The following is a 27,380-nucleotide window of genomic DNA, read 5'->3' on the forward strand; positions in this document are numbered from 1 at the left end:
CAAAGAGTGTCTCTCTCTCTCTCTCTCTCTCTCTCTCTTGAAAGAATCATTGTGCATGAGCAGATACACTGGCTGGCATGATGAAGAGCTCTTCAAAAAGGCAGGCTTTATTTTTATTCAATGAGATTAATCTGATTAATTATAATGCTATTATTTTTAAAAACAGCTCATCAAGGAGACAAGTAGAATGATATAAGCAACGTTTCAAGGCATTTTAGAATCGCAAAGCACAGTCACAGCACTTCTGATTATTATCTCCAGGAAACTGGAGCTGAGAAAGCAGTCCTATCTCCAAACTGCCAGATTTTTCCACTACATCTGAGCGTGTAGAACAGGTTCTTTCCTCCACAGAGAATTATCAGTGAGTGCTCTTGTTCATTTCTCTCTGCCTAGGTGTGGTTATTAATTAACTAATGAGTTCAATGATTTGCTAATTTATTCATTCAATGCAGGCTCCAAAACCCCACTGCTCATTCCCAAAAGGATTTACAGTGGAATTTATTGTTCACAGGGAAAAGCAAAGGGACAGTCTTGTTACTCAGCATTTTCTTCACAAAACCTTTTGTCCCAAGGCTGGGTGTCTGTGCCTTATCTCTCCCAGCCCAGGAGCAGGGCCTGTTCTCTGGAGACTGCCCCTGTCTTCCTCTTCCGGGAGGCTTTGAAGTGTCTGGTTAGAGCCCAGCTCAGATGACCCTCCCCTTCTGTGCCACCACTCTGAAAGATAAATGGTTTAGTTCTGTCTCCTTTGAGCTTAAAATCCACGCGTGCAAAACATCTGATTAAAAACAAAAAAGAAATTTCAAGCAGCTTCCCGGTGGCCTTCCCTAGAAACAGATTAAGTGTCCATGCATTTAAAATGAATGTACATCATGGAAAGACGGGGCTAGGGCTTAGGCCTGCCAGAGTTTGTTCACAGAAACTGAAACTGGTAGGTGGAAATTTGTCCATAGGTTTCCCACTCAGCATCCACTTGTTTTTGTCTTACGGAACCCTGGAATGTCTGCTTTTACAAAGATATATGGCCTTCTCTTCTGCCTGAGCTCTCACTGCACCATATCCCATCAGCCTCAGGAAAATGTCCCTAGTTTTCCTGGGGATGTTTTTCTGATTGGAACAATTCAAACAAAGGAAATGGCCCAGTTGATAAGCGTGAGCATCTTCCACTTGAAAATGGACATATTCTTTGCCATATGTTGGGAATTATGGAGAGATTCTTTATCATCCCATTATACTCAGCTGTTGTTTACATTTTGTGAACTGAATGTTGACAATTATAGTTTGAGAGTTTTTTTTTTTAACAGCATATGCTGAATACGATAAAATATTTAGAACAACTTACTTTGGACTTATAATTATGCTACATTCTTTCAGCCCATTTATGACTAAATTGGAACATTTAGTAATGTTTGGTGACAACTCCTACACTTTGTAAGCACCGAGGGAAAAAATATAATTTATTTAATTGGTTTTCATTTGGAAGGGAAATAACCCCATTTCAAGCATCTCAGTGTTAGGAAAGACACTGTATATTTCCCACAAAAATACACAGATGCTCATACATTTGGGAAATTAACATATATCTTCCCCAAGGAAGCTTACAAAGGCTATTTCTTCATTACATTACACCCATTCCTTTCACCTGCCTATTTTTGCAGGATCGCTACAGTCACCTCCTTTTCCTCCAGCATATTTCTTATAGAAGCCCTGAACGTCAGACAGAGATGAGGCTGTAAAGTTATTGTTGGTGTCCTGGGCCACCATGCACAGACTACATGGCATCATTCATTCAGTAAGTACTTGGAGCGCCTACTCTAAGCCAGGCCTGTGCTGGGCACTGGGATTCTGACGTGAACTAAATGTGGTCCGTGCTTCAAAAAGTTCATGACTAAAGGCAGAGAAAAAGAAGACAATGCACAATTACAATTCTGTAGAGGAGAGGGGACCCAAAGGGGCATCCAGCTCGGCCAGGATGGGGGAAGAGTGGTGAGGCAGGGCGGCTGAGAAGTATTGCCAAGAGCAGGTGCCTCCTGAGTGAGTAGGGGGCAGAGAGGAACTTCGTGCAGTGATGCCCCCTGTTTAGAGACCTAAGGCAGGAGAGGGCACCCTGAGTCAGTGGTGGCAGTTACTTTGATAGGGTTGGGGAAAGGGTGAGGGGAGCGGTGAGTCAAGGGGGGAGGGGATTAGGTGCAGAGCAGATGGTGCTGGGCTTTGCACTTGAACTTTACCCTGAAGGCAGCCCATGAAGGACTCTGCATTTCCTCTAGCATATGACCCAGGAGAGTGGACAGGAGCTGGAAAGAGGAATGTCTGGGCCAGACAAACCTGAACCAGGATCAAGGCAGAGCATTGCAGACGAGAGGACAGACTCAAATGAGCATTCAGGGTGGATAAGATGTGATTTAAATGTAGATAATTTCATTTGTAGGAAAGCCCAGGCAGGAAAACTGGAGGAAAGAAAAAAATGCCCCATCCCCTCTCTATGCCATCCTGCTGTGTCTGGACTCCAGTAGGACAACAGTGGGGAGTGGGGGATAGTCTACTCCAATAATAGGTGATTATTTAGCACTCACTGTGACCAGACCTAGTGCTCAGGCACTGGACATTGAAGGGGATCAGAATATGCCATCCCAAAACATGCCACTTTAGCAGAAGGATTATTTTGAACCAAAGGCAACTGAGCATCAACAGATGCAGGAGAGGTCTCTCCTCTCCCCTCATCTACCTAAAAGCAGGGCACAAATGTCTCCCTCTCTCTGTGACAGGAAGGGAAGAGTGACTCATCCCTGGAGTTTAACCACTTCTTTGAGTTTACTCCTTTTCTGTGAACTCCTGCATATGTAAATATTAATAAAAATTGTAACTGGAAGTCATTATCCTAAGTGAAATAAGCCAGGCACAAAAAGACAACTATTGCATGTTCTCACTTATGTGTGGGAGCTAAAGAATTTCATCACATGGAGCTAGAGAGAGGAAGGATAGAGAACAGACACTGGGAAGGGTAAGAGGAGGGTGGGGGAGGTGATGAAGAAAAGTGGATTAAAGGGTACATGCATACAGTCAGATGTGAGAAATACATTCAATGTTTGATAGCAGAATAGGTGACTATAATTAACAAAAATGTATTGTACTTGGGTGAGAGACACACTAAATACCTGATTTGATCACTATGCATTACATACCTATAACAAAATTTCATATGTACCCCATATATTTGTACAAATAAATAAATAAAATATTTTTTAAAAAGAAAAAAAAATGTATGCCTTTTCTCTTGTTAATCTGTCTTTTGTTAGTTTAGTTTGCAGGCTACCAGGTACTGAACTTAAGAGGGTAGAGGAAAAGTTTTTCCTCCCCAACAACACACATCTCATTGAAACCTCATCCTTCTTAGTGAGGAAGGCACTACTCTTACTCACTTTTTAGATGCAGAAATTTAACTAAGAGATGTTAAGGAGCTGGTCCAAAGTCATGTAGCTAGTAGGTGGCAGAGCTGGGATTAGAACCCATGCCTATATGACCACACAGCTGAAACTTCTAACAACTATGCTGCATTTCCTTCATGTTGGACAGTCTAACAGAGCCAGCAGACATGGATTGGGGTCAGAAAATCCAGATTCTAATTCTGGCCCTACTACTATCAACAATAATGTTAACCATGTAAATATCTGTGTTGTTCTTTAGCAGTGCAGATAACGAAGTCATTGCATAAGTTGTGGTATGGCCTTGAGTAAATCACGTAACCTATCTGTGTCTTAATGTTTTTCTATGAATCAGCACACAGCTTTTAAATCCCTACTATCTTCCAAGCTTTATTCTAAATTGGAAGATTGTAATCTTTTATTTTGCTCATCTACTTTGAAATAGTATCACCCTCTTTGATTTTCATCCTTTTTAGTCAACCCACAAGCTAAACAACAGATATTTAAATTCTGTGGTTACAAGAAAATGAAACAGAAAGAAGTCCTTTCAGTTCTGTTAAAAGCAAAACAAACACATATGCAAGCCAGGTGGGGGATGGAGAGGCTGCATTTTTGTCTTAGGCATTAACCAAGGTAACTAACTGGTCAGTTGCTAAAGTTTGAAAGAGAAAAGAGAAGCACAAGAGCTCCTGTTGACACTGTTATTTTGAGTAGGTGCATACTCTACTCTTATTTGGGTAACTTGACTCGGGCTTGATTAAGCTGCAAGTACCAAGTTGGTCACATGAATACAATTTACTTAATCTCAAAGCTCTGAGCAGTCGCCCAGGAGTCTCAAAGAGAGTCATCATTGACAGAGAAGGTGAAGAGGGAGCAAAATGAAGTCCCCTAGGCTTTTGGACAAGGCTTTTGCTGAGGGGATTCAGAGAGTTAGGGGAGCAAGAGGGAGCCAGGAACAGAGTCGAGGTGGAGAGGAAAGATGGAGCAAGAAATGGCAGCTGCTACAGGAAAGAAATTCCAAGAAATGATGAAGAGACATTTAGAAAGGGCTGGGTGTGTGATGTGTGATACAAATTTCTCTTTAATCTATCCACAAAATTGCAATAAAACTCTGCCTTTGTTAAAGGTTATGCTAGCTATTTGCCCATTTGCTCCAGATCCTCTCCCTGTCTCTGCTCTGAGTCGTACTGTCGTACTTACTGTTTGCCTGCTATGATACCCAGGCTCTCTTGACCACTTGCTCGGGCTTCAGTGCGCCCGTGAGAGGAATTGGTGAAGACTGGAGGTTGGGAGAAAAGGAGAAGCCAAGGTGTTTCTTGCCCTTTCTCTCTGCCTTGGGAGACATATCTGGCAGCAGCTGCAACTCCTCTGTGGTTCCAGGTCTTGCCTGAAAAGGCCCCTTAGGATGCTAGTGTCTACCAAGGTGCCCCCAGCTCTTTTTTTGGTCCCTCCAGCCATGATGATAGGGAGTGGCATTCCACTTGCTAATCTTTGTGATACCTCACCTACCTTGGTTACTCTTTAAGCTTCTCTAACACCTTTATAACTAAAATTCCATGTGTTCAATACCCTCTATTTAATAACCATGGTATGGATTTTGTTTGCCTGGTAGAACCCTGATGAATACAGAGGAGAGGCACCTTTGTTCCTCTCCTGGTTTCTGTAATAAGAGATTTCCCTAACACAGATCTTGTCCCTCTTTGCTCCTTTGCTCATCTCACCCCTGGAGCTCTGGAATGAGTAATCTGATTGCAATTTTGGAAGAATCCCTGGGCCTGTTGGTTCAGCTCTGCTACTTCCTTTTTGAGGTGAGCATTCCAAGAAAGCACAATGTCTTTCTCTGTATTGTATGTCTTGCCTGGGCGGGCCTGCTCCTGTCTAGCAAATGCCTGCATTTGGGCACGTCTGTCTAATTTTAGCCCACTGGACCACCAGACCTAAAAACTAGTCTCCAGCCTGGCCTCCACCAGTAACAAAGGTGATCCCCATTTGCTCTTCCTTTGTTTTATTTCCTCAACTTGTTCACAACTTAGGTGGGGAAGAGGAGTGCAATTTATTGAGGGTACCCCCTTCAAAAGCTTTAACATCATTCATCAGTGCTTTTTGGAACTGGATTTATGGGTTTTTTTTAGATGTTAGGATAACAGAGAAAGGTCTAAAGGTAGTGGCATCTGGGCTTAGCTGAGTAGATGGTGTTTTCCTGCTCAGCAATTTCCGAGACTCACAGGTGTCCACGGGTCAGCCCTGGTTATTGCTCACTTCCCAACTGCACGGTTTCTGCCTAACGGCACAACAGTGGTGTCATTGAGCTAGAATATTCTTCCTAATGCCCAGCTGCTATTGCCAAAATTAATGTCTATTAGTGAGGTTGAAGCCCCACCGCATGATGTTGCTGTTGGAAGTAGAGGCCTGCTGTACTTGGAGCATTTATAGGGTTGACTTCCAGTATGAATTTCCTTGTGACTCCTAGAATCACCACCACCCCTAGTTCCCAAGGCAGGACCTTCCTCCCTCATACAGAATTCTTCCTCAGTCATCCCCATCATTCTCCCTATAACCTGTCTGCTTTGGGACCACCTGGCATGCTTTAACACATGTATCTATGTCTAGTCCCCTCGGGTGCACATGGTTCAAGTTTTTTCCTAGGAGCTCCTCAGCAGCCTTGTGGACCAGGGGTTCAATATACATGGCAGGGGAGGGTGACTCCCCAAAGCATGCACTCTCCAGAAGCATCTGAGTCTCAGCCATTACCTTATGTCAACATATATTTTAAAAATTGAGCCCACAGTGAGGAGTCCTGGTTTCTAGACACCATCTGCGCTGTTTCTCCATTCTCCATTCTTTTGATCAATTCCCACGAACGTAGTGGAGAAAACTTGAGCTCTTGGAATGAAGTTAGACAAGAATGACTTGCAAAAGAACGTATTTCTTCACAGTTCTATTTGAATTCCATTTGGAGACCAGGATTCTGGGACAAGCAATAACCCAAATGAAAAATAGATTAGGACTCTGCTGCAGAGGATGTACTTTGGCTCCTACCGTGCTGGAATTGGTGATAAAATAAGGTTGTTTGTAATAATTCTACACAGAATCACTGCAGGTTAACTTAAGACTTCTTGCATTTACAATGAAATTCCAATGATAGGGAATAATTCAGCTTTTGGACACTCCCTTCCTTATTATATCCTTGTACCCAGCACCAGTGCCTGGCATCCAGTAGGGGGGCAACCAATGATGAATGAATAGCATCTTAAAGAGTCTCTAGGCAGATCATAATGCTCTCACAGAGAAGACAGCCAAGGCTGGTGCAGCAGTCTAAAGACCATTTGTCTAAAAAAATGCTCATGTAGCCCTTTTCCTCTTATTTCTCAAATGCTACTTTTTCTTCTATCCTCTTTAATCTCTTTATCCTCTTATTTTACCTCATTTCTCCCTCCAGACTCTTCTCTATGGGCAACAAATTCCTTGTTATGTGATATGATTAGGAAAGAGAAATTCTCTTTTGATCAATGGACTCTAGAAAGAATGGAGTGACTCTTTCTGCCACTACCATCTCCCCTGCTCTTGGGCAAGTTGTCTAACCTCCCAGGGACTCAAATTTCTCCAGGGGATTAGTAAGAGCAGTTCTATGGATCTCTTGGGAAAGCATGAGTGGAACATAAAAGGACAGTTGGAAACACTTGCTTGAAAGCTAAAAGCCTTATATTTTATATGTAGATCATTATTGTCAACATCGCCTCAAAGGGCTAAGTGTGACAGCTGAGTGCAGTGAGAGCCAATTAAGGTAGGATTTCTTCCTCTGAGGTCCTTGGGCCCCCAAGGGTCCTGTGTGTATGCACTGGCCATCCATATCTCATCTTTCGAATGACAGGCACAGAAACGCATATTCAAGGGAGAAGTAGGGATGAGAAAAGGTGTGATTCTGATGATGGTTAGGAAAGGGAACACCTTTCTTCAGTGTAAGTGGGGGTTACCTGGGAGCTGGGGAGAGAGAGAGGTTCCTGTGTGGCTCCATGATCTTCTGGGCAGGGGTATGTGGTGTCAAGAGGAGAAAGAACAACTGGGAAAGAAAAATTAAAGCTATGTGTGAGAGTGGGAAGAATTGATGGTGTCATAATGATAATGACAACTACCATTTATCAAGTGTCTACCAAATGCAGGGTGCTTGACTCAGCTTTGTGCTCCATTTATCTCTCATCTTCCCAGAGCACTATGCCTTAGGTGTTATTATTCTTATTTTGCAGATTAGGGGACAGGCTGAGAGGGAGTTTTCACCTGACCGGTCGTAAAACTACTAACTGGTAGATCTGATTAGAATGCCAATCAATTTTAACTGTGGAAGCTGTTAGCCTTTGAAAGGAAGAGAGAGGAGAAATGGGTGAAGGGATGGAGACGATCTCAAAATATCAAGACATGTTCGGAGGGTCTGTGAGCACCCACAAGGAGGGGGCTGTTGTCTGTTCACTGCCATATCCTTAGCACCCAATCTAGTCCTGGCACAAACTGTGTTCAATAAACATTTGTTGAGTGAGTGAATGAATAAGGGGATGAAAAAATGAACACAATGTCACAGGGACTTTTCGAAAAGAGTAAATGAGGGACTTTGGATTGACTTTGCCCTGTGTGTTTTGTGTCTTTAGAGGGGTTGAAAAAAACGTCGGTAAGATTCAGAACAGCCCTTTGGGGGAATGTGATAGAAAAGCCGACAAAAGAAAAAGGCAAGAAGGCCTGAGCAGTGATGATAACTCTCCAGAAGTTTGTATGAATTTGGTGATTATCTCTGAGTAGCTCTCTTGGTCAGAGGGCTAAAGAAAAGGATTTGGGTTTGTTTTCAGTGTCATACCATCTGTTATCCCTACCATTAATTTAAAAAAAAAAGCGCTCATTAAAACAGGCTATTTTATCGAATGAAGATGTTGTGGTTTCAATCTCAATTAAGTGGTTGAGGAAACACAAGAAGTGCCAAATAGAGCAGAAGTCAAATTAGGTCTGTTTCAAATGCACATATTTAAATACTGACTAAAATAGTAATTATTGCTATGTATATTTTCCATTTCACTGATAAATATTTCAGTGTATATCTATAAACAGTACAGACTCTTTTTAAAGACATAACTACTATATAATTTTCTACACCAGAAAGAAATTAAATGATTTTAATGACATCAAATACGCAGGCAATGTAAAAAGTTCTCCAAACTCTTTATAGGAGTTTGATCAAATCAGATTTCAAATATGAGGCACACATATGTTTGCAATAGGTTTATATGAGTCTTCTAATCTGTAACTTCTCTCTCTCTCTCTTTCATTCTATTTATGTATGAAGAAAATGAAGTGTTCTGTCCATTGAGTTCCCCAGTCTGGATTTTGCTGATTGCATCCGCACGTAAAGGTGTCATGTAACATGTTCCTCTAGTTTCTTATTTTATCTGAAAAGGGTATTTGATTCTAGAAGCTTGAAGAGATTTGATTTTCCTAGAAAGAGCACTTTGTTACGAGGGAACAAGTACTTCCATTAGGATGAATGTGAAGTCTGGACATCTTTTTTTGAGAAGTTTACATCTACTGATGATTACAGCCTAGATTCATTATTTCATTGATGGTTGCAAAATGATCTTCTATCATTTATTTATTAACTGAAATTCTCCTCAAAGACAGATTCTTCTCATCTACTAGTTACACCGAGGTACAGTTTATTCACATAAAGGCCAGATAAATGCTTGATTCTTCCTTTTTATTTGCCAGTTTTTAAAAAGTGGGCTGGTTCTCCTGCATCCGGAGGTTACTAGTCATGGTTTTAGTTGTAGTCGTTGTTTTATTTGCTTGACTGAGCATTGTTTTCTGAGTACAGACTCTGGCCAGACTGCCCGGGATGAGAACCTCAGCTCTGCCAGTTACTGGCCATGCAACTTTCAGCTAGGCCTTTGTTTGTTCATTTTTTGTTTAAATCACATCTTTTGAATCATATGAGCTTGGCTTTTAACATTTTTGAGCCTCATCTTTCCACGTTTTTAAATTAGGGATGCTTAATGGTATCTTCATCCAAGACTTGTCTTAAGGATTAAGTGAGACTTTATATATATCTGTTAGAGAAGTGCTTGGCACATATAAGTGTTGGCTGACTTTAGTGTTGTTGTTGATGTTGTTTTCATGTAGTCTTGAGTGGATTCTAGGCAACGGTATTTTGTAAAAGGACCCCAGGGGATTCTAATGTGCAGCTAAGGAGGGGAACCACAAAATTGTGAGGTTTAAAGAAATAATGTTTACAAAGCAGGAGAATGAAATGAGTGTGCTTGTGTTTTGAATAGACAGCCTGTGGATTGACTCACGACTCCATAACTCACTGATAGCTTGAGCTTTGGCAAGTGAATTAACCTCTCTAAGCCTCAGTTTCTCCATCAGAAATAAGACTAATAAAGTAATATGCAGATACCTCAAAGAGCTACAAGTAGAACTACCATTTGATGCAGCAATTCCATTACTGGGCATCTACCCAAAGGAAAAAAAGACATTCTATAAAAAAAAGACATCTGCACTTGAATGTTTATAGCAGCACAATTCACAATTGCAAAGATGTGGAGACAGCCCAAGTGCTCATCAGTACATGAGTGGATTAATAAAATGTGGTATATGTATACCATGGAGTTCTACTGAGCCACAAAAAACAATGGTGATATGGCACCTCATGTATTATCCTAGATAGAGCTGGAGCCCATTCTACTAAGTGAAGTATCCCAAGAATGGAAAAACAAGCACCACGTGTACTCACCATCAAACTGGTATTAACTGATCAACACTTACATGCACATACAGTAATAACACTCATCGGGTGTGGGGCGAGTGGGAGTGGGGAGGAGGGGATGGGTATATTCACACCTAACGTGTGTGGTGCGCACCATCTGGGGAATGGACATGCTTGAAGCTCTGATTCAGGTGGGGCAAAGGCAATATACGTAACCTAAACATTTGTACTCCTGTAATATGCTGAAATAAAAATAAAAAACAATAAAAGTATAGTAAATACATTAAAAAATTACCTATTGGATACAGTGTACACTATTCAGATGATGGGTACACTAAAAGCCCAGACTTCACCACTATGCAATATATCCATGTAACAAATATGCACTCGTACCCCCTAAATCTATAAAAGTTAAAAATTTTAAAAAAGAAATAAGACTAATAGTAGTACCTAGCTCATGGGGTGGCTGTGAGGACTGTTGGTTCTGCCCTACACCTGACACAACACAAGTGCTCAAGAAGTGTTAGGTGAGGCGCTGGCCAGTCTGTGTGCCCAGCAGACACTCTTTCTCTGCCTAGATTTTTCTCTCCATGTAACTAGTTTGTTCTTCTTTTTCACCATTTCTTTATTCGAAACAGACCAGTAAGTACGAGGAATTTGACAAAAATATATTCCACATAAACACCTATGATGGAAAGGTATCTGCATTCAGTGGGATTAACAGCTGTGTAAACTTCTGCTCTAATAGTTCATAGTAGAACATTTTAATTTAAATGCTATTTTAAAGAGAGAATCTTCAAACTGGCTAAGCCAATAAATAAAGGCCTTCTGAACAGCTCAATGCCTACCTCCAGATGGATTTTCTGTTATCTTGTTTGTACTTTCCTGCCTTATCAGATGTTTCTTTCATCTTCCTGTTTCACAGCTTTAGGTCATTTGTTTTTGATATCCACATGCTATAAATTTGGGCATTTCAGTTGAGACACTGTGTACTTTAAAAAGAAGGTATATTGTTTTCCCAATATCACAATTTGCCATTTATAAAGACAACAGACAAGATACTGTTTAAGAGACAGATGCTAAGGGATGAATTATTGATCAAACCATAAATAAATTGGAAGATGAAATACGTTTGACAAATTAGTTGTTTTTTTTAATCTTTTCCAAACGTTTCATCCTCCAACCCTAGAGATCTATCAACAATAGAGAAAAATGCCATATATACAAGCAGGACCAACTGGAAAAATCAGAGGTCATATTTTTTTTGAGGCAGTGGTTCTCAGTCTTTTTAATACTGTAAACTTCTTTCATGATTTCCCCTCCCCAAAGGCCCTGTGTTTTTAAAAGCTGAACACACCAAACTGCATTTATCAATATTTAATCTATATTTAATCTATTTCCCCATTTTTTATTAATCAAAGTCATCTATGACTGCCAACCAGAACGTCCAATCAGTAGGAGACAACCTGCGTTATTACACTGTATTGCTATTATTCCAGCTAAAAGCAAGAAAATATTTGAACTGAAACAGTCCTTAATCTGAAACTGAAACAGACATTGCCTCCGCCCCCCGCCCCCGCATCATGAAGAATGTGGATAACCATCCTGACCTTCAGGGGCTTCTATTTTTGGTTCCAACCTGTGATAGGCAGGATAAAGCCTCCCCAAGGATGTCCATGTCCTGATCCCTGGAACCTATGAATATGTTGTTTCATGGAAAAAGAGAAATAAAGGGTGCAGGTGGAATTAGGGTTGCTAGTCAGGTGACCATGAGATGGGGAGATTATCCTGGATCATCCAGTGGACCCAATGTAATCAAGTGTCCTTAAATGTGGAAACAGGAGGCAGAAGATGTGACATGTGAGAAAGACCCCACTGGCCATTGCTGGCTTTGAAGGTGAAATGGGGCTACAAGCAGAGGAATGTGGGCAGCTTCTAGCTGGAAAAAGCAAGAAGACGTGTTCTCCTTTAGAGCTTCCAGAGAGGAACCCAGCCTTGCTGACACCTTGAGTTTAGCTCAGTGAGACCCATTTTGGACTTCTAACCTCAGAACTATAAGATGATAAATTTGTGTTGTCTTAAACTACACAAGTATCAGTTCAAGAAAACTGATACTTAACCTCTTTCCCCAAACTTTTTGACCTCTGCTCCCCTTCATGGGACCTTTGCTCTGGCCACAGTAACCTCTTCAGTGGGCCCTGGACATGACTCCCTAACCCCTCTGCAATCTTGTTCGTGCTTTCCCTCGTTAGGATGTCATACCACGTCATGTCAGCAGAGGCGAACCCTACCCATCTTTCAGGACACGCCTCAGATGCTTCCTCTACCACTGGCTCCATTGTTCCTGTGCCTGTTGGGGGCACTCAGGCTCTCCCTTCTTTGAACGCCCCGTAGTGCTGTAGCTGTCTCTCTCTCTATGCATTTACTGCATTTTGTCCTGGATTAGAGTTATCTGTGCATGTGTCAGACCTTCTCTATCGGATTTTAAGCTCCTTGACAGCAAGGCTAGTGTTTGATTCATCTCTAAATCTGCAGTGCTGAGCCTAATATATTTATATCCTATAAACTTAACATCTAATCATAGTCCTTTATATGTGTGTATATGTGTATATATATATTATATGTATGTGTACATGTGTATATGTCTATGTGTGTATAAGTATATGCATATATGCAAATGACATTCTAGAGCAACCATATGCCTTCACAGGAAGGTATAAGATGAAAAAAAGAAAAAGAAAACTAAGGTTTTTCACCAGCTGGCACACAAATGTTAAGCATCCCAGGTACATCATTATTTAGGAACAGCTTGAGCATTTGTTCATTCACAAAACTGAAATGGAACAACAGATGAGTATGGAGGAGTTTATTTCTTGATTGAGGAATTCCCTATTAAAACTGGGGAGCTGTACTAGAAATACTCTGGACATGCACAAGATCTGCGTAAGAGAGCTCTAACTCTAACCCTAACCCTAATCCCAACCCATGCTCATTGAGGTATATGAATAACAGTAAGAAGTTCTTAGGCCAACAGCCTAGGTTTTCATTTCATTTGGGATCCAGGCACCAAAAATGAATGTGAAACACTTTTTTTTCATGCGGATGTTGAACATCTTTCTTTCTAGAAAGAAACTAAACATCCAAATAGCTGAGGGCACACTTGACTTCTACATCTGCAATACAAGGCCATTCTTTTTTTCTTTTTTTTAATGAAATGTTTTGGCTCCAAGATAAGCAGGTATCTTGAGGGTGGCACCATAGTTTATGGTTCTGTGAAAATAGAAAACTGTTCTTATAAATATGTTGCCTGTTAAAGCAATTATTTTAGCTATTTTTTTTTTTTTTTAGCTTTTGTCTTTCTAAAATAAACATTAGACCCAAGAATACACATCCTTCCAAAGACTGTTCTAATCCTGGTCCATTTTTAGTTCTTTTCCTCTTTGAGTCAGGAAATGATAGATCATGGATACATTTGTAACTGTTTGTATTTATTGACTGTTTACTAAGTGCCAGACATTATGCTAAGTGCTTTGCAGCTATTATGCCATTTAAAAGTAATGATCCTGTGAGGTGGGTATTATGATTTTCATTTTAAAGTTTGGATATCTGAGCCATAAAGATTTAAGGTTCTTGCACAAGCTCCCATCACCAATAAAGGGCATAGACTCAATTTTCCCCAAGGTATGTGCATCCCCAAGCCCACGTGCTTACCCTCCGTGCCATCCATACCCTCTCTGTGGGCTACTCACCAGACAGAAGGGGCAGCTGCATCACTCCTGTGTGCAGACATCACCTTCTAACCTTAGATATTAGAATTTCAAGGAAACTCCAGAGCTGGACTTTTCAATTTTTTTCACAACCACCCATAATAATAATAATTAGTTTACATCTAGTCACATAACACACACACACACACACACACACACACACAGCATGGAATAAAATTATTACTACTTGATTTGTACTCTCATATTTTTTATTCTGTTCCATTTCATTTTTTAAAAAAATTAGAATGCATAAATTATTTTCACAATTTGCTAATGTGTCATTACCTTCATTTTGAACAGCACTGACCTAGTGCATAACCAGTCTACCTCACACAATTACCTATTTGAAGAGAGCTCTACCATCTTAGACAAGTTATTTAATTTCTGAGTCCTCAGTTTCCTTATCTGCAAAATGAGGGGGTTGGACTGGATTAGTGATTCTAGCCCTGTCTTTATATTATAAATATTTGGAGAGCTTTTATATACACCCTTGTATTCCAGGTTTTTGCCTGCAGGATTTCCGATTTAATTATTTGGGAGAGGGGCCTGTGCGCTGGTGTTGTCATTTACTTATTTTTAACTAGCTAGGTTATTACAATGCACTGCCAGAGTTATGAATTACTGCATTGGATGGCTGCTAAATTTTCTTCCAGCCAAAAATTCTAGGCTATTCTGATGTGGTGAACAGGTTATGTGTTTTCAAAATATGTTAAAAATTTATTTTTGTAAGGGGAAAAGGAAAAAGAACATTAATACGGAACACTATCCCTCACAATGGTTTTCACATTCTAGTCACATAAAGAATTGGGAGTTTGTCTAAAATCTTGATTCTTGGGCCTACCCCTGTGATTCTGACTGTGTGCATTGGTGTGGGAAAGGGGCACATGCTCTGCATTTTTAACAGACACCTCAGGTGATTCTGATGGAAATGGCCTAAGAAACTCCGCACCCTATGGTCTCAACAACTGCCTGCAGTTTCCACAGTCCTCACTGCCTGGCACAGGGCCTGGGGCTTGTGCTCCGAATCTGTTAAACAGCTGCCCTCTGCCAACAACCCGGGGGGGCTTCATGCCATTTCCTTGCATTTTTCCATCTCTTTTCTAACTTAGCACAAATAATCATAGTCTCCCTTTTCTCCTATTTTAACCATAATTATGTCCCTAAATATTAAAATCATACTCAAACTAGGTTACTAATACCCTGGGAGGCAATTACATGGTGATAGCTTAAACAATAAGATGAGCTTGGGACAATCTTTAATTTTATTTAACAAGTATTTTTATAGTACTATGTTCTAAGGCTTTAAAAATATTACTTGTGTCCAATATAAAATAGATGCCACCATCCCCTACTTTATGGATTAGAATGAGAAATCCCACTGCATTTTTTGTTCTTTTTTTTAAATTTTATTTATTTATTTCTCTCACTCTGAGTTACTCACTGAACCCACTGCATTTTTGTCACACTGATTTTATTCAATGTTGTGAAGGGCATTATGATGACTATATTTTATAAAACAAATGGTACCATATGCAGTGAGCACAGAATTTTAGTTAATATTTTAATATGAGTCTTGAAATAAATTTAATCCTTGGGGTAGGCTGGTGCAGGCAGATCTCCTGAATATATAGATTCAAGCTCCTCCACCATTAGAGGTATTTTAGTGGAGAAGTTTGAGAATCTGATATCAAGGAATTACTTAGCAAAGCATTTTTATTTTTATTTTATTTATTTATTTTTAATTAATTTCTATTGTTTTTTTGTTTGTTTGTTTGTTTTTGTTTTTTGAGACAGATTCTTGCTCTGTTGCCCAGGCTAGAGTGCCATGGCGTCAGCCTAACTCACAGCAACTTCAGCTCCTGGGCTCAATCAATCCTCCTGCCTCAGCCTCTACACTAGTTGGGACTACAGGTGTGTGCCACCATGCCTGGTTAATTTTTTCTACAGTAGAGACGGGGTCTCACTCTTGCTGAGGCTGGTCTCAAACTCCTGACCTCAAGCAATCCTCCCACCTCGGCCTCCCAGAGTGCTAGGATTACAAGTGTGAGCCACTGCACTTGCCCAGCATTTTTAAATTAATACACTCCAGTAGCAATTTTCTTGAATATGCTTATATAATAAGGCTCTCTTATCTAAATTTTATCTCTAGACATGAAAATTTAATGTAGTAGCTCATAAAATAAATACTTTTTATTGAGTTAACAAATATGTATTTGCATAAACAAATAAGACACCAGTATATCATTTGCCAACTCACACAGATACATAAATACCCTCACTTTGATGTGTAAATATTTATTTATTGGTTGATTAGGAAAGATACAATCTCAAAATGAAGATGAGTTCATATGCAAAAGAGTTTTTTCCACTTTTAATGTCCATTACTAGCTGGCCCAATGGACTAGTTTTATAAAGTGTAGGGGAGGTTATAGATCATTTCTCTCATCTTAGTTCTTAAGTGGGGTCTTTTGCTGGGTCTAGGAATCAAACTGACCTGAGACAGATTAACAGAAGATAAGCACACAAGTTTATTAATTTTCCATGTACTTGGAGACCCTCACAAGAAAGTAAAAACCCAAAGAAATGGTCAAAGCAGAAAACTTTCCTACTATTTCAAAATAAAAAAAAAAATGATAAATTTGAGAAGGAATGACAGGGCAAAGAAAGGGATCTGGCTAGGCGTAGTAAGTTCTAGGGGAGTCACTAGGAGACAGATGGGGGAAAATCTAAAGCTAGTGGAAGATGAGAGTTTCTGCAGTAGATTTATTTGTGCAAGTCCATTGCAGCAGCAGTTCTCAGTCTCTGTTGATAAGAGTTATTTTCCTGCATCCTACTTTAAAGAAATTGTTATGGCTTGCTACATGTAGGAAAGAAGAGGTCAGGTAGCACTTTCTATAACTACAGTTGCTCAAGTACTTTCAGCTTGAAAAAATCAATATACCAAATTGGTATGTTTTGGAGTAGAACATCCTTAACTCCTTCAAAAGTCACAACCAATTCCCAGCCTTATGCTCCTTTCCATCCTCAAAACCAAGACCAGTTATCGTCTATCTGCAGGTTCATCTCTACCTGGTCTATATCTTTGCTGGCAGTCCAGCTCTGAGCTGATTTTCCTGTGTTCATATCAGGGCTCTTGGGTTGTTTCAAAGACCTGGCTTCTATGCAAAACCATATTTCAGATGATGAGTGTCATGTCTTTTTCCCCTTTCATGGGTTCTTGTCAGTAGGCCCCTAGCTGACTGGGAAAGGGAATCTAAGGATAGAGTCAGTTACACCCACTGTTATACCTCATGGTAGCCAGGATTTTCTGCAGGCAGTGTATCTCAGGGTAACCAAATACCCTTGGCTGATGAAAAATGTCTCTTCTTTACAAAATAATGCCAGCTAAGAAATGTATAAGGAATGGAAAAATGAGAAATTAATCGTTTTTCCACTCCTAATAAAATCACTGTTGCAAGCAAGAATCATCAATTGGTGCTGAAAACGTTAAGTAAAAGATTGATAAGGAATTGCAACATTTATATGGTACAGCATGAGACACTTATCTTTGCAAGTGTGCAAACAACTTGAAACTGGAGGCTTCTGGCTATCTCCCCTTTTACTTGGTGATCAACGTTAGCATCCAATGTTGGGAAAACCAGCTTACACGCCTCCTGTTGTGGTACAATATGAAGTGCACTGCCTCACCTATGAAGTCTTCTAGCAAAAGTGTTTCCCTTGGATCTAATCAAGCCTTTGGATCTAACATTAACTTTACAGAAAATACAGGGGATAAAGTAAAAGTTAAATGACACCATGAAGAAATTAGTAGACAAACTCAGAAAGTGGACTATTCGACAGGACAAGTCTTTTTAACAAGTCAATGTTTTGGGGGAAAAAAGGCATTGCGTGTTGGGTTTTTTTCTGGATTAAAAAGATTCAAGGCAGGGTGAGGTGGTTCATGCCTGTAATCCTAACACTTTGGGAGGCTGAGGCGGGAGGATTGATTGAAGCCAGAAGTTTGAGACCAGCCTGAGCAAGAGCAAGACCCCATTTCTACAAAAAAATAGAAATATTAGCCAGGCATGGTGGCACACGACTGTAGTGTCAGCTATTGGGAGGCTGAGATAGGAGGATTGCTTGAGCCCAGAAGTTTGAGGTCACAGTGAGCTATGATGATAGCACTGCACTCTAGCCCAGGCGACAGAGTGAGATCCTGTCTCAAAAACAAACAAACAAACGATTCAAGAGACATAACAGTCAATGCAATGTGTGATTCTTCAATGGATCCCAGTTTGAATTTTTTTTTTAAATAGAGAAAAGGTCTTGCTCTGCCACCCAGGCTGGAGTGCAGATGTGTGATCAGAGCTCACTCACTGCAGCCTCGAACTCTCGGGCTCAAGGGATCCTCCTGCCTCAGCCTCCTGAGTAGCTGGGATTACACGCTTGCCACCATGCCCCTAGATCCCAGTTTGAATAGCAGTGAAAAACATTTTGGGGACTGAGTATCAGATTACAACACCAAGTTATGTCAATTTTGTTAGATGTGATACTAATCTTGAGGTTATGTAGGAAAATGTCCTTATTTCCCACATATGAAATTTTAGAGATGAACTATTGTGAAGTAATTTACTTTAAAATACTTCAGAAAAAAGATAAAGAAAAAACAACAAAATGCTCACAATGATTAAATCTAGGTTATAGCTACATGAGTGAGATTACATGATTCTTTTTATATTTTTGTTTCTTTGGAAGAAAAAAAACTTATAGTGGTGGCTTTCAAAGTGTGGTCCTCATCATCTGAAAACTTACTAGAAATGCAAATTCTAGGGCTCCTACTGAATCAGAAGCTCTGGGGAGCTGGGGGGACAGCAATGGTGTTTTGACAAACCCATGAGGAGATTCTGATGCACACTAAATGCAGTTTGAGAATCACTGCCTCAGGGCATGGTGCAGGTACGGAAGAGTGGATGGTATGAAGAGGATCGATCTGGTGGAGTGACATAACTATCTCGAGGAAACACAAGATCAAAGACTATTTGCCAAAAATTAGCCCAGTGCTAAGTAGACAAGGGCATGAGAAGTGAAGATAAAAAGCCAAGCTCAAGAAGCCACTTAGCAGCCGGGTCAGAGACATTGTGATTACAGCATACCTGCCCAGCGCTCAGACTGACCTCCTCAGACCACACGAGCTGGCTGTGTCTCTTCTCCATCGAGGGTGTCTGGCCCCGCCACTGCAGCTCTGCTGGGGGCTTCTGTTCTTCTAAGACAGGCCCTTTCCTGCTCCTAACATTGTTATGTGTTAATAGGGTGTGCTTTTGCGGAATGACTGTGCGCTCAGCTGCAGAATTCTTTCTTGTGTACTTCTCAGTTACCATGCTCCACTGGGATGCATCTTGGGATAGTCTGTGACCCTGTGCCAGGCATGGAACACCTGGGCTGGACTGGACACACCACAGAACTTGTTATTAAGACAGACTGTCCCAGTGCCTCTCCCATCTTGGGGGAAGGAGAGGGCAATCATTGCTGGTCCAGTTCATCGCACTTCCACTAACTAGCCATTCCCATGCGTGTCCCAGGCTTACCTAACAAATATTACCTGATATTTAGGAACAGATTATTACAATGCTACATTAGAAAAGGGCTTTGAATGTAAAATGTCACTTGCAAACCTTTTCTCTTCACTTACCTCAACTAGTTTATTTGGCATTCTCGAGAATATTATTTCCCAAAATGTTTTTAAAGGATGCTACATATAAAAATGGTTCTGGGTTAAATACATCTGGGAAATACTATGTTAAACACATTTAATAAAGTTTATTTCATGCAGAACTTCTCAGAGCCTCTAATTTATGAAAGGTCATTGTGAATTTGCAGATGGAGCAATTATAGAATGAATCCTTTTACAAACATCCTTGCTTATAGAATGCATATGCAGTAAAGATTATGGGCTAAAGGGACATGTTTTAGGAAATGTTTCTTTGAGGTTAAATAGGTAGTCTTGTGAGAAAAACTACAGATGCTTCTCAATTTATGATGGGGTTACATCCCAATAAACCCATCATAAGTTGAAAATATAAATCAAAAATGTTGGCTGGGCGCAGTGGGTCACGCCTGGAATCCTAGCACTCTGGGAGGCCGAGGCAGGAGGATCGCTTGAGCTCAGGAGTTTGAGATAAGCCTGAGCAAGAGTGAGACCCTGTCTCTACTAAAAGTAGAAAAAATTAGCTGGGTATGATGATCCATGCCTATAGTCCCAGCTACTCAGGAGGCTGAGGCAGGAGGATTGCTTGAGCCCAGGAGTTTGAGGTTGCTGTGAGCTAGGCTGACTCCACAGCACTTGCCCGGGCAAGAGAGTGAGACACTGTCTCCAAAAAAAAGAAAAGAAAAAGAAAATGCATTTAATTCTCCTAATATATTGAATATCAAAGCTTAGCGTAGTTTACCTAAAATGTGTTCGGAACACTTACATTAGCCTACAGTTGGGCAAAACCACCTGGCCTTGTAGAGTATTGGTTATCAAAGCTGACTGGGAATTGCAATTTACTGCAGCTGCCCAGCATCAGGAGAAAGTACTGGAAAGTTTTTTTTTTTTCTTTCTGAATGTGTATTGCTTTCCCACCATGGTAAAGTTGAAAAATTGTAAATTGAGCCATCATAAGCCAGGGACCATCTATATATCTATAAATTAAGCATTCATCAGTAGAGGCCTTCCTTGAAATTATGACAATGAGAATATTGTTTTGGAGTTTATAGAAACAAACGTACAATAGCTTAAAACCATGGTAAACGCTTTCTCTCATGTGAATCTTAGTGATTCTAAGTTTTCAAAACAACTTACCTTTGCAGAATTCATGAACATAAAGTTGTCCAAGAGATGGAGCTGCCACTTTGTACGACTCCAGAATTTACAGTGGATGTTGCCTCCCAGCAGCAAGAGCCAAGAACCCTGTGGCTGACCCTGGAGAAAGAGCTGATGCTAGATGCTGACCCCACAGCGGGCTGTAAGTTTCAGTTCGTTCAAATGCTTTCTTTGTACATATGGACAAATATCATTACAGCTTCAAAATTTTGGCCTTCATTGTAACATATTATTATAGAATGTTGTGAGAAACACATGTTGCTTGGATGATGTCAACTTAATCATTAATTTTACTTTTTTTTTCCTTTTTCCAGAAAACCTGAGGCAAGAGTCAAGTAGGAAATGCTTTGAGAGCTGTCATTTCTTGAGGTTAGAGAATAAGCCAAATGAACCCTGCATTCTAAATCTTAACAAGAGAGCAATAATTTCTCTCATAAATGCTGAATAGTTTTGGTTCTTTTTTACGAAACAATAGCTTGATTGCAATGCTAGGTTTCCTGATTTAAGGAGCAAGGCTACAATAGCAAAAATGGGCAAAAAAGAAAGCCGTAGGCTGGAAGATAAAAGCCAGGATATGTATGAAATTAAATGCAAGCACCACTGAACTGTGCTGTCAGGCACTTCCCCCCAGCGGGTGGGGGATAGGATGGGTATTGGGATGAGAGAAGGGGCCTGGCCACCCGGCATGACTTAGGTAAAGTTAGGGGAGAGATCTGTGGACATTTTCTAGGGAAAAGTAATCAAATGCTGCTCAATTTTATATAAATTGAATTCTTAGTTGAGTATACCATATGAATTAATTATGTTCTTGAACATTTAACTGAAGCAAATATACCTGAACACTGCTTTGCCAGGCACTATGCCAATAGGCCTTGGGAACTTAACAGTGGAACAAGACTCATGGAGCCTTCATTCTAGAAGGGGAGTGACTACTGAAGCCATTGCAGAACTGGTAAGCAATGCAAAGACAACGAGGAGTATGATGACAGATCATCGTAGTACTTTCGGATTGAATGGTCATGGAGGGCCTCTTCGGAGCAGACTTGCAAGGTGAGGAAGAAAGGATGAAGAGTTAGATATTCAAACTATGAGACAGGGGATGCAGAACATTCCAGGCAAAGGAAATAGCAAGTGCAAGACTCAAGTTATGAAAGAGTCTGACATGCTGTATGAACAGAAAGAAGTCCTGTGTGGTTGAAAGAATGACGAGCAATAAAGAGAGTTCCAGGGGATAACCTTGCAGGGGCAGCTAGAAGCCTGATAATGTAGGACATAGTAAGGGTTTTACTTTGGAGTGATGGATTTCTGACTTCCAGAACTGTATAAGAATAAAAATGTGTTAAGTCACCAAGTTTGTGATATTTTTTACAGCAGCCATAGGAAATTAATACATCCGTGAAGGAAAAGACTGTGCCTGTCTGAGTCTACCTGCACTGCTATCCATCTGAGAGAAATAGAACTGTCGAATGGTTGATGTAATTGAATGCACAGTATAGTAGATTCATCTGGTCCTCAGCACTGTATGTACGTCTAAGAACTCATTCTCCTTAGTTCATCAGGCATGATCAGATTAAAGAGGAGTCAGACATACTAACATAACCTGCAAAAGAGAGATATAAACCAGAACACCCAGTTTATTGGTTTATTCATGAAAATATAAACATTGAATATGTCAGCTTACTCAGTTCAGCAGCTAACCACTGCTTGGTGGTGCTTAGGAAATGTAAAGCCAGAATGAAGGCATCTGGGTCATCCTGATGGCTAATATTATGAAATCTCACAGCCTGGTACCCTCATCTCCAGGGGATTAGAACATTTACCTTGGCCATAGAGGTCCCCTCTCCCCATTCTGATGGGGCATTCTGGCAAATTCTGACTTGTAGGCACCACTTTTCCAGGGTCGTCAAAGATCACCATTATACTGTTTCAGCAATAGTTCTTCAGATGTACTACAAAGATTAAACGTCAGTTTATAGACTTGGATTGTAGTCTCATCAGGAACACATTTATAAGCCACCTCTTCATTCACTCATTGATTCATTAAGAAACACTATTCAGTACTTATTAAGTGGCAGACGTTGTGCTAGGATCTGAGACACAGAGATAAGTAAAATGAAGGCCCTATTCTCCAGGAATCCTATGAGTGTTAGTGGATTAAAAGCTGCTGTGTATTTCTTCCCTAATAATGTCATCCAATTCTCATGATTTCATGAACTGGTAACAATTCCTTTACCCTTGTTGTCAAATTTAAGGATGGTGGTGTTGAGGACATATAAACTAGTCACATCAGTTCAATGAAAAATCCAGTATTTGGACAATTTAATCATATCAATTTTGACTATTTTATCTAAGTATTAACAATTCACTTTGTGTGACAAAGGCCTAGCATTTAAGCAGTCTTAGTGATGCTAACATTCCTGCAAATTAAGAGATGACGTGGCAGTGGCCACCTGTGGAGAGTTGACACAGAAGAGATTTCTGCACTGTCTGGTCCCTTCCAAATCGTGGTTTTCTTCTCGAACAGTGATTCACATTGCCATTGAGCACAGCTTATTTTTCTCTAATTTTCTCAAGTCTAAAAATCAGGACTATTCAAGGAATCATTAAGTTACAAACATACCATCCACAGTAGCTTACATGCATAATTCTAACCAATAGACTTCTGATGATGGAGCCATGGGGGCTCACGGTTTGTTTTTTTTTTTTTTTGCCACAGCTTTCATGGTAAGAAGACCCTACTTGGTAGACTTCTCTTCTTGGTTTGATATTGCTGTGGTAGAAATTAGTTCTATGGTCTCAAAGTTGGTATAACCTGGAAACTGGTATAAACTAGAAAAGGCTAGAGGAGTGATTTTCTGTGTGACCTAAAATAAGTCATTCACCTCCCTTAGCCTCAGTTTCCTTGTTTGTAAATGTTGGTTAAATGTTATGTCTTTAGTTTTCCCAGCTCAAACATTCAATGATTCTTTGAGAATCTCTGACAAAGTATGATTATGGAAAGTTAAAGTTCTTAGGCTTATTTGTAAGGAATCGGATCCATTTTATGGAATGCCTCAGGAGAATTCTTTTACACAAACTATTTTGAATAGTTTATCAAGTAGACGCCATAACTATTCATGCAGCAGATATTGTTCATGCTCTTATGGGGCTAATTGTTTAATGGAAATGAAGGCATCCATTAAACATAGGCACACACAAACTGCTTTTGTGAAACAACTTCTTTATTTAAATTTTATTTTTACAAAAAGGCAAAGAAAATCGGGTCACCCACAGGAAGTGGGGAAGAGGCTACAGCCAGTAAGAACAGGTCACACTGCTCTTCCCTGACTTCCTTGGTAACAGCAACGAACAAGCGGTTGCCCAAACATGGACTAAAGGCTTAAGTTCACAAGGTCAGTCTGTTTGGGCCAGCCAACAGAAAGGGAGCAGCAGACGCTCTGTCCAGTCCATGTCCACGAGGAAGAAAAAGGCCTAGGTCAGTCTACTGAGGCCTGCGTGGGCTGGGGCCCCTTCTCTTTGAAGGTCTAGGCCGCTGTCCCCAGGGCATATAGGGACCAGGGGGAAGACACCGCTGAAAACCTCTATGGACCACAGGGGCTGGCTGCCTGTAACACGGTGGGAGGAAGGAGGGCATAGGTGGTCGGGGATCAAACATAAAGTCGGTTTCAGAGGAAAATCCTGTTTGTGCAGGTGAGGGGACATCGGAATGGAAACAGAACTGATCCGACTGGAAAGTATGGTCGGAGGAAAAATAGGCATCTTGGGGACAGTGCGGGAAGTGGGGCATCCCCTGGGGAAGGGGGATGGGAGGAGGCTGTGGGAGCAGGGGCAGGGGCGGGGGCGGGGGTAGGGGCAGGCGTAGGGGCAGGGGCAGGCGCTGGGGCGGGCAGGGGAGCAGGGGGCGTCTTCCGGGAGTAGACAAGAGCGGGGACGACCGTGAGGCCAAGCGATCTCTGCTGGCCTGGGGCTGAGCTTCAACTCTCGGACCAGGCTGTTTCTTCAGAGCCTGCTTGACCCACTTGCCCGCGGGCGGGCGGTCGGGCAGCTCCACACCCCAGGCGTCAGCCAGGTGGGCCAGCAGCAGCTGCGAGAGGTGGCGGTGCGCGTACTGGTTCCAGTGCACCCCGTCCGGCTGCAGGTGCTCCCGCGCGTGCCGGAAGTGGAAATGCAAGTCGAGCACATCGAAGTTGTGTTTCTTCGCCTCGACAGAGCTGTGGAAGTTGGCTTCGACCACACTGGCTTTCAGGGAGGTGGCCAAGGGCTGGTGCTCAGGCGGAAGGAAAGCCCCGGTGATTTTCTCGCCCACAGGCATGGTCGTGCTCCACACCAGGAGGCAAGACTGCGGCAGCACCTGGCCCATGCGCCGGAACAGGTTCTCCAGGTTCTCCAGGTAGCTCTTCCAGGAGTCCTGACCATATCTGGAGATGTCCCAGAGGCAGGAGTTCATGATGACCACATCGGGGACGTGTTCCCCTGATTGCAGCTCTTCCAAGATGCTCTCGAGATACTTGGAGTACACGCGCGTGAGGAAGTAGAAACGCGCCAGATGGTGGCCGGAGCGGAACTCACGGACCTCGCGGTAGCTGGTGCCATTGTGCATCTGGCCCAGCTGGCCTCCCTCCCGCAGCGTATCCTGTTCAAAACTCAGCTCCCCTTTTGCCTTGAGCTGGCCGGGGGTGAGCAGGCAATCCTTCTGCAGCAGGAGCACCAGGTCCTTGTACACGGACCTCTGCACGGAGTCCCCCAGGATGACCACGAACTTGTTGTGGAGCAGCTGCTGTACCTCAGAGGACTTTAGGTAGACCATGTCTCCCATGGCGCATGGCCTAGCCGCTTGCTCTGCACAGGGTGGGTCTGCGGATTGCTAGGACAGAAGGAGAGAGAGGCTGGGAGGGACTCACCCCTGGGCGGGGCGCCCAGTGGGGGAAGGCAACTGGGGAAGAGGATGGAGCTGGGGCCTCCGCCCCGAGGGAGTGGACCCACAGTGCCTGCATGACAGCTCCACCAAGCCCGGACCTGGGAGTGGGGTGAGGGGGCAGGAAGGGAGCCAGGAGACAGAAGCCCTCCTTGCTCAGCGACAGTTTTGGCCTGGAGCTTGACCTCTAAACCGCCAGCGGCTCCTCAGGGAGGCTTAGGTTTCACCTGGTGGGGAGGAGCCAACCCCACCCACACTGGCCGGTGCCGGAGGTCACCCGTCAGCAGAGAGCCTGGAGGCAGCCCCACATATCTAACTGGAGATGGTTAGGCAAACTATGCAGCTGTTAAATAACGAGAACGGCAAGTAAGCAAGAACATGGAAAATGTTTTTGATGTAATGTTAAGTTGAAGAAGTTACATCCCATATTGTGTGCCCCATCACTGAAACTACATAAAATAGATATGCATGGATAACATTGAAGGGAAATATGTAAAAACACAGTTTTTCATAGAATAATAGGGTTGTGGATGACCTCCCTCCCCCCTTATTTTTGTAAATATCTTTTATAGTCTTGTATTGCTTTTTATAAGTTAAAAAGAATTAAATGAAATGCAACAGGTAACACAAAGGAAGAGTACATGTGTTAGGGCAAAAAACCTTATAAAAACAGGTTTCTTTAACAAGGAAGTCGCTATTTCTTATCAGTAGGACTGGAAAAAATCAATCAAAACAAAACTGGAAATAATTTGATATGTTCCAGCTGTAATATTCTTTGCTTTCATGTGAAGAGGATCAGAATATGCCACCCCAAAATATGCACTTTAGCATAAGGATTATTTTGAGCAGAAAGCAACTGAGAATCAACCATAGAGTTTTCTGCCCTCCCTTATCTGCTTAAAACCAGGACATAAATTTTCCTTTGAGGAAGGTGACACTCCGCCCCCTACCAGGAACAGAAGAGCAACTCTTACCAATTATCCTACTGGTTATCATCCTTTTCATTGAAAACAGGGAGGCGGCACCAAGATGATTTTTTATAAACAAGCCTTACTACAATGGCCCTGACCTTCCATTAATCCCCTCCCCCATTTATTTCCTGGTCAGTTCCTCAAGATACATCATCCATGGAAGCCCAAACCCGCCTGAGTTTCACTTCTTTGCTCTGCACTCCCTGCATATAAATATTAATAAAAAATTGTGAGCCTTTTCTCCCATTAATCTGTCCTTTGTTAGTTTAATTTGCACGCCCCCAGGTACTGAAGCTGAGAGAATAGAGAGCAAGTTTTTTCTGTCCAACACATGGGATGCATGAAATGTTAAAAGCTATGAAACTCATCTTTAAAACTTCCGGTTACATTTATTTCAAGCTGCCACTTACAACTCATATCCACTGATGACTAAGTGGTAGAAACACGCTTAAACACTGCTAACAAATCTCAAATGGGAGGAACATGGTACCCACTCCATCTGCTTACACAAGCCATTAAAATCCAATGTGGCTTGATATTTGTAAGATTGTATACACTAATAAACATTTAGTTAAGTGTGGTGGATGGCTATTACTAAATTGCACATTCAGTTTTTAAAAGCTATACATTTGTGGGTTTTAATGGGTAAAAGTTGAAAAATTAAAATAGGTAGACTTAAGAGTTTCATAAGGGAATGGTTGAAAATAGTAACTTATCTTCCCCCA

General features: G+C 41.5%; 1 protein-coding gene across 6 annotated transcripts in view; it reads right to left on the minus strand.

Moving 5' to 3' along the window:
- PCED1B (PC-esterase domain containing 1B) overlaps window positions 1–27,380 on the minus strand; it is a 242,515-nt gene that overhangs the window by 87,791 nt on the left and 127,344 nt on the right. For 4 of the 6 annotated variants that reach the window (XM_045555115.1, XM_045555118.1, XM_045555117.1 and 1 more), the window contains one exon: window positions 23,978–25,633. The exons of the other annotated variants lie outside the window; for them this stretch is intronic. In XM_045555115.1, the coding sequence (XP_045411071.1) occupies window positions 24,251–25,585 (1,335 nt within the window). In that variant the 5' untranslated portion in view covers window positions 25,586–25,633 and the 3' untranslated portion in view covers window positions 23,978–24,250. Of the gene's footprint in view, window positions 1–23,977; window positions 25,634–27,380 lie in introns of those variants that run through there. 6 annotated transcript variants of the gene reach the window in all.

The sequence above is a fragment of the Lemur catta genome, chromosome 6 (genome assembly GCF_020740605.2).
Source record: "Lemur catta isolate mLemCat1 chromosome 6, mLemCat1.pri, whole genome shotgun sequence".
NCBI classification, from domain to species: Eukaryota; Metazoa; Chordata; class Mammalia; order Primates; family Lemuridae; genus Lemur; species Lemur catta.